A 13,477-nucleotide genomic window follows, 5' to 3' on the forward strand; every position below is an offset into this window, starting at 1 on the left:
TCATCTTAGAGAAAGGTTATGTCTTAGACTTTTCCATTTCCAGTAAGCAGTACATCAGATGAGCAAGTGGACTCAGAATTCAGAGTGCAAGCTTTGGAACGCTCTATGACCATGAAGGCAGCACAGAAACTGTTTCAAGGATGCGTTTTGAAATGGAATACAGTGTGCGTGTGCAAGCTGCAAATAATTAAAAAGAAAGGGCATGTGTTTTTAAAATTCCATATTACTTGCTTGCTTTATCACCAGTCACTACCCTCTAGAAGATTTCAAATTGCACAAGACAGAACAGATTTAAGATCACCTAAGTTAAATGTAAAACTGGGCCACTGACTCTCACAGAAAACTTGACTATAAAAAATAGGGATTAAAAACATAAAATATTTGAGAAAGCAATGGACACTTCTAATGCCATAAAGAAATTATGAACAAAGTTCAATATTCTTTCACGGGTTAGTTACAGATCACGTAGCTTTCCTTTAAAAAGTGGAAAACTTGATTCAGAACTAAAGCAAAAATATTTAAAATCAGGGAATGTGAATTGGGAAATAGATCACACACACTCAAAACGCTGTCTAGGCCAGGGTGGCGGTGCGTGCCAGTAGCCCCTGTACTTGGGAGTCTGACTTTGTGCCCCTCCTTACCTTTCTTTGTCTTTCTGGATGCTCTGAAGTTTAGGCTGTCCTCCAACTCACCTTGTAACCCAGGCTGGCCTGGAACTCACACAGATCTTTCTGCCTCAGCCTCCCAAAGAGTGCTGGGATTATAGGTATGTGCCACCATGCCCGAAAAGCTCTCCTGTTCTTAAAAGGACTAAGACTAATAGACAGCTTTTGTATGTTTTGTACTTGGAATTGAACCCACAGTTTCAGCATGTTGTGCAAGCCTTCTACTATGAAGCTACAATCCTGGGCCCCTTTTTACTTTTTTTTTAATCAGTACTGGGGATTGAATTCACAACCACGTGCTTGCAAGGCAGGCGCTTATGCCGCTGAGCTAAATCCCCAGCCCCCTTTTTACTTTTTTGAGACACAGCTGCAACCCCCTCACCTCATCCACCAACACAGCTGGGACTGCAGTTGTGCTCTGCCGGCCTTTTTGTTGTGATATAAAATGGAGGAGGAGCTTGGCTGTGCACATGGACATAGCAAAGCAAAGCAGATTTAGCTCAGTGGCTTAAGTGCCCGTCTGACAACTATGAGGTCCCAAGTTCAAACCCAGGTATCAAAAAACAAAAACAAAAACAAAAACAAAAACAAAAACAACAACAACAAAGAAAACAGACGTTCACGGAAGCCGGATGGGAAGGGTAAACCAAGAAGCAATGGAGTATTCCTCTGTGGGTGTGTGCTGGGGATTGAACCTGGGGCCTTTGCATACTTGAGCTATATCTCTAGGTCCTTTACATTTTTTATTTTGAGATAGGGCCTTGAACTTTTTGCTCCTCCTGACTGAGCCTCCCGGAGTGCTGGGATATTATCATGGGGAGCCACCACACCTGGCTTCTGTGGGCTGATGAACCATTATGCTCTGAAAAGTGTGCTCTGGGCCAGGGATCAAGCTCAGCTGCACAGAGCCTGCCTGGCAAGCACAAGGGCATGAATTGAACTCACTTCCTGGTACCAAAAAGAAAAACTGTGTTCTGTTGAAGAGAAAAATCTATGACAGAACAGTCTTCCTGTGTGTGATCATTAAGTAGTTAATAGTTTCTTTTCCCCCTTTTTGTGGCAGTGGGGATTGAACCCAGGGCCAAGAGCTTGCTACTTGCTAGTGTTCCACTACTGAGCCACATCCCCTGAACTTTTAAAAAAAATTTTAAGATAAAGTCTCATTAAATTGACCCCCACACTACTTTGAACTTGCAGTCCTATTCATTCGTAAGATTAACAGGATGGTGTGGTTTTGGTTTTGGCTGAGATGTAGCCCCAGGTGGCCTTGACCTCACAATCCTCCTGCCTCACCCTCAAGAGTGCTGGGTTTACAAGTGTCAGCCACAATGACTGCCATGTATATGCTAATAGTCTTCTGGGAGGTTTTTGCTTGTTTTTTTAGACAAGGTCTCACCATGTAGTCTAGGCTGACCTCAAATTTGTGGCGCTCTTCCTGTCTCAGCCTCCAGAGTGCTGGGATTCCAGGGATTCCACCTTGCCCAGTTTACCAATCTTAAGTCATGTAAAGAGAAACCTATTCAATCTAAAAAGAGAGTCGATGTCAAGCCTGACTAGTCAGTTCTACTAACAGACTGGTCCAACATAGAGAGGAGAAGGTGAAAGCAGAATGCTCTCAATGGTAAGCTACTACCTTTTTTTTTTTTTTTTTTTTTTTGGCACCAGAAATTGAACTCAAGACCTTGCCCTTGCTAGGCAGGTGCTTTTCAAATATCCTAACAGCCAATCAAGTTTCCAGGATGTATGCTTTATTATAAAATCTATTCAAATTGAAAGTTAAAACATGGCTCTGGGGTGAGGTGTAATGGCACACACTTGTAATCCCACCACTCAGGAGGCTGAGGCAAGACAGCCATGAGCCTGAGCCACAGAGTGAGTTCAGGACAGACTAAGCTACACAGTGAGACCTTGTCTGGAAAAAAAAAAAAGGATGCCTCTGGAAGAGCTTCAACATTCTGATGGTCCATGTAAATTTACGTGCATTTTGAGAGCCCAGTTTAAAAGTCACTGATAGGGAACTGGGGATTTAGCTCAGTGGCATAAGCAACTGCCTGGACAGTGCAAGATCCTAAGTTTGATTCCTGGTACCAAATAAATAAATGTATAAAGCAAATTTGCTAATTTGCATTGCCACACAAAGAAAAATCCTTCTAAAACAAACATGGTTTTTATAGACAATGCAGGATCACAGGGAAAAAGTGCTACTAATTCTTCTAAACATACAAAGCAATTAATTCTGCATGCAGCTCTTGGTGAAGACATTTAAGAGAACAATTTCACACCTGCATAAAGGTCTACACTTACCTGCTCCGCTTCCACATAAATGAGAGGGAATCCCATCTGTTTGGTCCAGGTACTCATCACAGCTGCTATAGGTTTACCACTTGCATTCTCTAAACTTTCCCAAAGATCCTCTAGGAAGTGAACATAAACAGTGATAATTTAAAATGTTTATATGTTTATTTTCCTGTAACAAATCAAATATTTATATATTTGTCGGCTTTTTGAGACAGCGTTTCACTACATAGCCCAGGCTGGCCTCAAACCACAGTGATCTTCCTGCCTCAGCCTCCCAGCATCATTTTTATTTTTAACTGAATAAAAATACATAGCAACACCCTGTCTCAAAAAAACAACGAATAGACAGATGGAGGTGAGACAGGATCCCACTAAGTTGCCCAGGTTGGGCTCAAACTTGCAATCCTCCTGCCTCATCCTCCTAGTGGATTAAGATTATAGGTGTGTGTCACCATGCCCTGTTATATTACAGATTTCAGGATGAAGGCAGTGTAGAGTGTCAAGCACTGATAAGTAAAGTGACTAACACTTAGATATCCACCCTGGAAAGACCACCCTCGCTTCAGTGTCTGAGGTGAGTTGAAAGGAGGCAGGTGGCAGCAGGTTTGCAGGCTGCTGCAGAATCCAGGGGCAGGACAACGGGGGCCCGGGTCCAGGGAAGACAGTACAGTCGGACACGGCCCTTGCTTCTCTGCGGGACACACTCTGTGATCGATAACAGTGAAGTCATAGCCTCTGTGATGCAAAACATGGCCCACGGCCTAGGAGGCCAGGGTCTCAGCCTCTTTTCTCTCCGTTTCTACCCGGAGCTATTAAAATGTTACCTGTGGCAGCATTCTTTTGCTGGAACTTGGTTAGATACATATTCATTCCTTTCTTAAAGTCCTGAGAAAACACAATTGTTCAATTTAGAGTCAGCCTGGAGAAGCTATAAAGAACATGCCTGTTAGCAGTCAAAAGCAAATGGACTCAGAGACCAGGAATCAGACACACTGACCAAGGGCCTGCTCTGGCCTTCTGCTTAAAGGGCTACTCCCCACCTTCCACTTCTGCTGTTAAGCACCCTTCACCTTGGAGTGAGGACTGAGCCCAGGGCCTTCACACTGGTTATCACCTCACCTCTACTTGTCTCTATACCTACCTGCCCATCACCTACCCTTTCATTCACCTATTTATTAGGTTTTTGGTTCAGGGTTTTGCTATGTATTCCTACTATAGTATGTATTCAGGCTTCCCTGAACTTAAGGTGATCCTCTTGCTTCAGCCTCCTGAGTGTGGGTATTAGAGGTATGCATTAGGCTGGGGATTTAGCTCAGCGGTGTAAGCACCTGCCTGGAAAGTGCAAGGTCATAAGTTTGATCCCCAGTACCAAAAACAAAAAAAAAGATTGTGTAGAGGTGTGCATTACCACATCTGGTTTTACGTATTTTGAGACAGGGACTCATTACAGTAAATTACTATGTTTGCTTGGCTGGGCTTAAATTTGTGATCTTCCTGCTTCAGTCTCTCAGACAGCTGGGATTATAGGCATGCATCACTATACCCAACTGTTTTAATTTTGAATTTTTGTTCCGTTTTTGTTAATTTTTTTGACAAAAGATCTCACTATGTAGTCCAGGCTGGCCTTGAACCAGCAATAATCCTCCTGTCTCAGCCTCCTGAGTATGCCACCATGCCCAGCTTTGGTGCTTTTAAATTTGTAACAGCTTTCTAGTACTACTTCAGACATCCTTGTACATCATCATCTTCATCATTTTGGGTTTTTGAGACAGTCTGGCTATGTAGTTCTGGCAGGCCTTGAACTCACTATGTAACCCAGTTAACCTGGAACTTGTTAGTAATCCTCCTGTCTCAGTCTCCCAAGTGCTAAGATTACAGGCATTTACTACCACACCTGGCCTGTATAGCATTATTCTAGGAGAACAAAACAGTCAATATTAAAAAAGAGATAAGCAAAAAGTTACCTAAGAATTCTGAGAACACTTTATTCATAGAGAACTATGATTTCACTATGAAAGGAAGATTTTTAAAAGTCGCTCTTCTACCTTATCCCCGATGTAGTCATGCAGCATTCGGATGACAGAGGCACCTTTGCTGTAGGAGATGGCGTCAAATATCTCATCAACCTCCGAAGGGTGGCCCACACTGACCTGTGCGCAGATGGGTATCAGGGTTAAGCCTGGGATCAGACAACGTGTGCTACCCAAGTACACAGAATGCTTTCTAGGAAAACTCTTCTAACTCAAGAGATGCGCTCCTTCCTTTAACTTGATGTGCATAGTAATCCTCAAAAGCATGCACTTGCAAATCTTAACCAAGAGGACACACAGTGTGTCGTTGGTCATGCTCCTCTTGGACGGCTCCACCTGCTGGGACAAGTCGCTGTCCACTCTCCATGCTTAGGATGCAGCACAGATGCAAGGAAGCAAAATGCTGATGTCTAACAGTGATTAAGATGGCTTAAAATTATCTAGGCCCCTGCTTTAGCACATCTAAGCAGGACCTTACCTCTAGTTCTTTGAATGAATGTAATGTTCAAACATATAAACTAGCTGAAATAAAGAAAAAGTAAGTCAAGAGAGCTAAAACACACACAAAAACAGGCAATGACAGGCCGGGATATAGCTCATTAGCACAATGCCCGCCTGGCAAGTGCAACCTTTTGAATTCAAGCCCTGGAACCAAAAACAAAACATACAAAAGAAAGCAAAAAAACCCAGGTGACAACAATAATAAAATGTCTGGAATTTTCCTTCAAACAAACAATGGAAGCTGGGTGTGGTGGTACACGCCTGTAGTCCCAGCACTCAAGAGGCTGAGACAGGAGAATTGTTGCAAGTTCAAGACCAGTCTAGGCTACAAAGTAAGCTTAAAGCCAGCCTGAACTGCATAGACAGTCTGTCTCAAAAAGACAAAAGACAAGCAAACAAAGGAATCAGTGTTATCAAACAGATATAGTATCTCCTGTACTATTCAATGAAAAAGCATTACCTGCATCTAGAAAAGCTGAATTTCTACATTGCCTACCTAAAAAGGAACATGAGTTGGAACTCAATCTGGTTAGGTTTTTAGGAGTGAAACAATGAATTATAAAAACAAGCAATGTCACTCATGCACGTTTCTCCTCTCAGAGCCCCGACATCTCCGTGAAGGTTACCTCCCTGAATGCAAGCAGGCAGAGGTGGGACTGACAGCAGCTCACCTCGATAGGGTGGCTGTTATCCAGGGCATCTAGCTCCTGGGCCCGGGTATAGTCGGCGGACACAAACTGAGTCCAGATATCATACTCCGGAAAGCAGTGGTCTACACACAGATACTCAATCCAGGAGGCAAAGCCTTCATTCAACCAAAGGTGAGTCCACCATTCCTAAAAACAAAAGGTACAAACAGGTGAAAAACCAAGACGACTGCTACTCCAATTTAAAACCATATCCCCTTCTTCCCTTTTTGTTGTTACTTTGGTATCTTCTGTCACCATGCCCTGTTGCCCCTCTGCCACTCACCCGGCCTTGGAGCCAGCTGATTATGGACTGAAACCTCCACTGACTGTGAATGAAATAAACCTTCCCTTCCTTTAAAAAAAAAAGGGGGGGGGTACCCTTCTACTATACCCTGAAACTTACAACTTAATGAACTAAAATTCAATTGAAAACATTTAGTAAAGGACTCATTTGTGGGGGAGAACCACAGAAGAAATATTAAGAACGTCAGTTGGTTTTATCAAAATCATGCCTAAGGGACATTTTCAAAATACTGCTAAGTAACTTCTTGCTACCAAAGGCAGGAGGAAGGGGTATAAATGGAAAAGGGAAAAGAGGGCAGAGGAGAAAACATCATTACGAAACATTTAGCTGCCCCGCTGGGTGTTGTATCCCATGCCTGTAATCCCAGCACTCAAGAGGAGGCTGAGGCAGGAAGATCACTACAACTTCAAGGCCAGCCCAGGTTATGTAGTTAGTTCAAGGTCAGCCTGAATTACAAAGCAAGACCCTCAAAAACCACAAAAATCCATAAAATTCAGTTTAGTGTGGAATTTATCTTAAAACAAACAAAAAAACACTACAAAGCTATCCAGGCCAAAGAAGGAAAACTAGAAACTATCTCCACACTGATTAAGAAAAAAAACCACTGACTTATGAATTAAGCTTTCTAGAGAAATAGAAAAATAGTGTACTGCTGTAATAGGGTTATATGGAATTAACAGAGATGTCCTGGAAGCAAGTGGTTCAATAATGAATATTGTTTCACCAATATAAAATGCTCACTTGTTAATACAACCACATAGCATAATGGACAAAGAACTAAACAGGTGACATAAAAATGTTAAAAGATCAGCCTTTTAGAAAGGTATCTCAATCTGATTCCCATTAAAATTGATTAAATTGCCAAGGCAGAGGCCAAAAGACTAAGGCAGACAGTGAAAGGCAAAGGGGTGTGCTGGGACTCGGGTGACCCAGCACTGTGGGCAGGAAGTGGGGGCTGCCTGTCGGGCATCTCAGGCCATTCACCCGCCCTCTGCTTAGATAAAGCTGTTCCCCAACCAGTCTCTGAGCCCTTGAATTTCAATTTATGAAACAATGAGATAATGCCAAGTATTTTACTCTAATAGAATTTAGTGCTTTTACTTTCAAAGTCAAATTACAAGGTCTTCTCAAAGCCAACCGAAAAAATTTTATAGGAAGTAACAAACTTGCTGCATGAGCAGAAAATACCACTTCCCCCATGTTTGAATACAGGCACTAAGGCACGTAACACCGTGCAAAATTATATTAAAACCACTTTTCTAACCTGTAAGTAAGGTTTTCAAAATATCAAAGACAAAAGCAAGGATTTTTGAGGAATGACTTTCTTTAGGAACCTCCCAGACATGACACAGCTGCTCAGCGTCTCACTTCCTGCAGGACGTGGGCTTTACCCAGTATCCAGGCCAGCTGGACTATGTGGCAGCAGCGGTGGCTGTGGGGTGATCTGGCGCTGCCGCTGTGCATCCCCAGCAGGAGCAGCGGCTTCCACAGGGAGCACTGATTTTCAGTAAAAATGAAAGGTCGGGGCTAGCAGACAAATAGTTCCCTATAAACACTAATAAAGGAGAATTCCAACCGAACGGCTGGGATTGTTTTGCACAGTCTTGCTGTGGAGTCCAGGCTGGCCTCACACTCGCAGGGGGCCCCTTCCCACTGAGCTACATTCCCAGCATTTTTTTTTTTGAGATGAGGTCTCCCCTAAATCACCCCATCTCTCACACAGCTGGGATTACAGACCTGTGCTAGCATTCTGCTGATTCATTCTGTACGGGGGGGGGGTGGGGGGGGGTGTCGCTTTTTCACCCAATTATTACTAACTTTCCCGTTCGCAGACATATTCTAGAATAGTTTTAAGAAATATTTTCTATTGAATAAAAATTGCCTGTAAGTTCTCAATCCATGTAGATATTCTGAAAAATACTTTTCCAAAAATAGATCTTTTAAAATAAGATTTTCTACCAGTCAGTTGGCATGTTACAACCAAGCCTGACACACTATATGGCTGAAGTAATGTGTACCATGATAAAGATAAATGTATTTGAGCACTAAAAAAAAAAAAATATTAAATACCATAGTAACAAGATTTCCAAACCACTGATGGGCGAGTTCATGTCCCACAACCAGAGCAACCCACTGGCGCGATGAAGAACAGGAATTTTTTGGATCAATAAGCAATGCAGTCTCCCTGGGTTAAAAATAAATAAATAAAACAAAAATATTGCAAAAACAGTGGTATGCTTAAATCAAACATGCCTGAAAGTGATTCAAACAGTAAGCAAGATCATCAGCTTAGCTTTTAAGGAGATACCAAGAAACATTTTTTTTTAGCATATACAGGATACCAAAAGCTCTACCAACACTACCCAACTGGAATTCAAACAGATGAGCTACGAGACATGACCGGAGTTTATAGGTCGGTTATCTAAAATGTAGGTCGGCCTCGTCTAAGCCTATGGATGACTGCGTCACCAAAGACATCCTTGCATTAAAGCAGAGAAGCAGCAAGGGGGACCCAGCCACAGCCCTGAAAGGACGCATGCAGACTGTCCAGATGCAGCGCATTGAAAAGCAACTGAAAGCAGAAGGGAAGAAATTGTTTACAGACTCTGCTTTAAAAATTATACAACCCACATGTTTGCGCTGCGGTGACAGACATGAAAATTTGGCTAGGAGTCCGAAATCAGGGGAGGTTCTTCAAGCTGGGTAAATAACTAGGAAACTACTGGGAGGAACGAGAGGCACAGAAATGAGACACTCAGCCAAGAATGTGTCTAAAAATGCCACCAATGCCAGATGCTGGCTATTACAATCTCACACCCTCAGATAGTAGCACCCCAGGGGGAGGTCCGTCTGCATCTTGAAATGTGCATTCAACAGGGAGAAGACAGAAAAATTTACACCAAAATCATAAAGCCAGCTATTCAACTGTCTTTAGCATGAAGTTTGCATGAAGTGGCCAGAAAGAAGGCCCGAAAGCGCGTCGCCCACATACCTGTACGTCACCAGGCCCCAGTTCTCCATGGCACCTTCACAAAATAAACATGAACATTTACTGATCTAAACATCCACACTTCTCCCCCAAATCACAAAATCACATAAATATTGCAATTCAGCAACAAAGTGAAATTTACTTTACCAGCTGCAAAATCTGCAATAGCAATGAGATCGATCTTGGGCAGAGGGTAAGGGACACTGAAGTAGTCCTTATAAAAAGGCAAGGTTTTAGCAGCAACCTATAAGAAGATACACAAAAGAACTGTCTGATAGGTACTTTATTACAACTCACACATACATACACACAGGAAACCTGTTGTAACCCAAGTATCTCAAATTACTAGAAAGCAACCCCAGGGAGCCCTTCCTCCAAAGATGGCCTCAGCCCCCAGCTGCGTGTAACTGGCCAAACCCCCAATTTCTAACTCCAAACAGAAGCATGCAGCTTCCACCCATTCCCTACATAAATGAATTCCACTTTCCATTCTCTTCTTTCTCGGGGCTGGGGTATGAACCTGCAGCCCTGTGCATGCCAAGCATGTCTATACCCCGTTCCTGATTCTTACATCCTGTGAATTATTATCTAGCAGTGTTAATGCAACATCAAAATTGATATTTCCAAAACACTATTAAAAATGAAACCACAACAACACAATAACTTTCAGATTAAATTATAAATAATATACTAATAATTGATCAGAAATGTAAATTCCCCAACCTGGAGTTATGGACTGTTGGAACAATCCTCTTCAAGTACATTTACCTCTAACGCAAATTTTCCTTGCTCTGCTTTGCCAACAGGGGTGTAAACACGGACACACACACCATCTTTTGACCTTGTTTCTACAAAGTCATATTCACCCACAACAAATGCCACCAAATATGTAGACATAACAGGTGTTCGAGCGAACTTCACTTCCACTAAATTTTCATCATCTGGGTATGGTTTCCGGTCAATTACATTCTTTAAAAAAAAAAAAAAAAGCAGAATTTAAACAGCTTTACATTAACACTTCAAGGCAAACACTAGCCAGGAGCAGAACCTGCAGAGCTCACTTCCCCTCCCCAGCTGGCCAGGTGAGGGCGGGACCTTCCTCCTGAGGGAGGGTCTGATAAACACTCATGTTAGGACTACCAAGGACCCCTGGGAGCTAAGGGAATCAGCTTGTCTTGAATACCTATAGGCACGTACTGGGGTGTTTACAAAACTTTTCAAACCAAATGATGACAGAGAAAACATTTATTAATAAAAATAAATACAGTTACAGAATTTCCCATCTTAAAGGGCCTGGTCTTCTGCAGGTCGAGCACTCTCTGTGCCATGGCTCCTCGAAGGAATGTGCTCCAGGATTCCCAGCTCCCTCTGGTGCTCTCCCTTCTTCCTACTCAGGCTCTGACTCCTCAAACTCTCTCTCTCCCCAAGAGGACTTACTCAAGAGCAGACCTACGAATTCACACTCGTATGTAAATGAATATTTCAATTTAATGTGTTAGCCTCCCATCAAGGAATACTTGAGCAAAGAGTGACTTTCTAGCAATGGAATTATCCCAGCAGTGGGCTGGTAACAGCTAGCTATTTAAGGTTCAGTAAGCAGCTTTTCCAGGTTCCCCAGAGCTCAGGCTCCAGGGAACCATGGGACCTAACCAGGAGGCTCCAGAGGATACACTTAGAGTGGTGAGTGCTTCCTTCTGCATAAGATCAGCCACGTCAAAGAAGAGGGCACAAAGAATACAGTCAGCCCAAACCCAGAGATCCTTCACACTGCTCAGCACCTTCACACTGACAGCAATAACACCAACCCGTTTTTATTTTGAGACAAAGTGTCATTAAGTTGCCCAGGGTGAACTTGAACTAGTGATTCTCCTGCCTCAGCCTCCCAGAATGCTGGGATTATAAGCATTCACCATGCAGCCAGGCTTATCTCTTTGACAAGGAATTTCTTCCATGAGGGGGGAAATAGTCTGAAAAAATAAGGCTATTAAGAGAAAATAGGGGGAGCTGGGGATTTAGCTCAGCGGCATAAGCGCCTGCCTTGCAAGCAGGCAGTCGTGAGTTCGATCCCTGGTACTGATAAAAAAAAAGGAAAAAGACCAAAAAAAAAAAAAAAAAACCAGAGAGAGAGAGAGAGAAAATAGGGCTCACCAGAAATAAAAAACAAAACAAAACAAAACTAACACTGGTATTTTTACACTAAGCAGCGTGCAAGGTGCTTTCATGTTATCAGCAAATCAAAGTCTCGTCCACAAAAGTCTACCAAAGCCTAAAACTGTAATTATCACCATATACACACCATGTTCGACAAAGCGACTCTGTCTTTAGGAACAACCAAGGAGATATCGAACGTTGCTTTGATGGCTGGCTCATCCCAGCAGGGAAATGCTCTCCGGGCATCAGTAGCCTAAAGAGAAGAACATGAAATGTAAACACCACCAAATTACCCGTCTTCTATGCTTCTGTCTGTCCCTCTGCCCGTCTATCAATCTTTCATTCATTGACTCATTCATACACTGTCCATGTGCTTGTTCATCTGTTTCATCAGGAATTTACTTTCTACTCAGAGCCACACAGCAAGCTTGGTACTGACTAGAAAGAAAGCACAGTGCTCGCTACCATTCTCCAATAAGCTGGTTCTGGGAGCTAGGTCTGCTGCAGCCATTAACAATTACAGGAGAATCATTTGTAATTATATATTCTTTTTTTTAATAAAATGTTTCAGCATTTCAAATTCATTGCGAATGGCTTCATCAACAAACAGCACAAAGAGTCCACATGAAGGATTCAGAGTAAGGGAGAATGACAGGTTATCTCTCTGGATTTTATTATGAAAACAGAAATATTCTCAACCTTTGATGTCTTGTTCTTTATCTGGAACGGCAGCAATGGAAATAAAGACAGACGTTCTGTCACATCAGAACATGTCATGTGTTTAATGACATTTCCATATACTATGCATAAAAACTGTTAGTATCTGACCTACTCAAAAAGAACTCATTCTTTCTTTGAAACTTAAAGAGAAAACAAAACAAAATTCTATGGTTCTGCAGAGTTAAAAAGGAAAATATCCTTTGTAAACAAAACAAAATCCAAATGCAACAAGTGACAAGATATTATATCACAGAAAGGAGAAAACATGCAGAAGAGAAGCTCACATTTCTGAAAAAGGGTTTATCTAACTGACACATGGCAGGTGGCTGATCGTATTCCCAACGACACAGCTGGGCACAGTGGCACATACCTGTAACCCCAGCACTTGGGAGACCAAGGCAGGAAGAGTGCCACAAATTCGAGGCCTGCCTGGGTTACATAGTGAGTTGAAGGACAACCTGAACTATACAGCGAGACTCTGTCTCCAAAGAAAACTTTCCAAACAAGTTAAATAAATCATGAATTCTATCACATAAGACATTTGAAAAGAAAGCGGAATGTAAGAAAAGAAATTATACACAGAAACTTTAAATTAAAAGCAGTAACAGTATAACATTTCTACTACAGGAAATTAAATGAGTGATATGCATAGTAAGATTTAAAAGTTTCTCAGATAATCAAAGCATAGGGCTGGGCAGCTCAGCAGCATAAGCACCTGTTCGGCAAGTGCGAGGTCCTGAGTTCAATTCCCAGTAGAAAAAAATGATAATCAAACAACAAACTTATGAAGCTAGCAAAAGGTACATCTGAGAAACATATTCAAGCTGACACTGTTACTGTCAAGGTCATGAAATAATTTGTAGGCCAGCAATATAGCTCAGCAACATAAGCGCCAGCCCAGCAAATGCAGGTCTTGGATTCAATTCCTAGTACCAAAAAAACGGAAAACAAAAGAAATAATTTGACAGGCAAGAAAACAAAACAAAGCAAAACAACATGCTACCTACAAAGAAAAATGAAACACTCTAATTTGTGATTCTTGACAAAATGAATTATGAGAGACTTCACGTTCTTTATTTTTTCATTTTTAAAGTTTTAGTGGTTTGTTTTGTTTAAACAGGGTCTTTTTC

At 42.1% G+C, this 13,477-nt stretch overlaps 1 protein-coding gene across 2 annotated transcripts in view; it reads right to left on the reverse strand.

The window, feature by feature from the left end:
- Npepps (aminopeptidase puromycin sensitive) overlaps positions 1-13,477 on the reverse strand; it is a 74,752-nt gene that overhangs the window by 19,952 nt on the left and 41,323 nt on the right. For both annotated transcript variants that reach the window (XM_003467065.5, XM_063251440.1), the window contains 9 exons: positions 11,773-11,880; positions 10,245-10,445; positions 9,624-9,720; positions 9,480-9,513; positions 8,558-8,672; positions 6,166-6,330; positions 5,009-5,113; positions 3,788-3,848; positions 2,970-3,079 (listed from right to left, as the gene is read on the reverse strand). In XM_003467065.5, coding sequence (XP_003467113.2) covers positions 2,970-3,079; positions 3,788-3,848; positions 5,009-5,113; positions 6,166-6,330; positions 8,558-8,672; positions 9,480-9,513; positions 9,624-9,720; positions 10,245-10,445; positions 11,773-11,880 — 996 coding nt within the window. The remainder of the gene's footprint in view (positions 1-2,969; positions 3,080-3,787; positions 3,849-5,008; positions 5,114-6,165; positions 6,331-8,557; positions 8,673-9,479; positions 9,514-9,623; positions 9,721-10,244; positions 10,446-11,772; positions 11,881-13,477) is intronic.

This window comes from Cavia porcellus, unplaced genomic scaffold, assembly GCF_034190915.1.
Source record: "Cavia porcellus strain 051 isolate PalLab524CR breed Dunkin Hartley unplaced genomic scaffold, mCavPor4.1 scaffold_6, whole genome shotgun sequence".
NCBI lineage: Eukaryota > Metazoa > Chordata > Mammalia > Rodentia > Caviidae > Cavia > Cavia porcellus.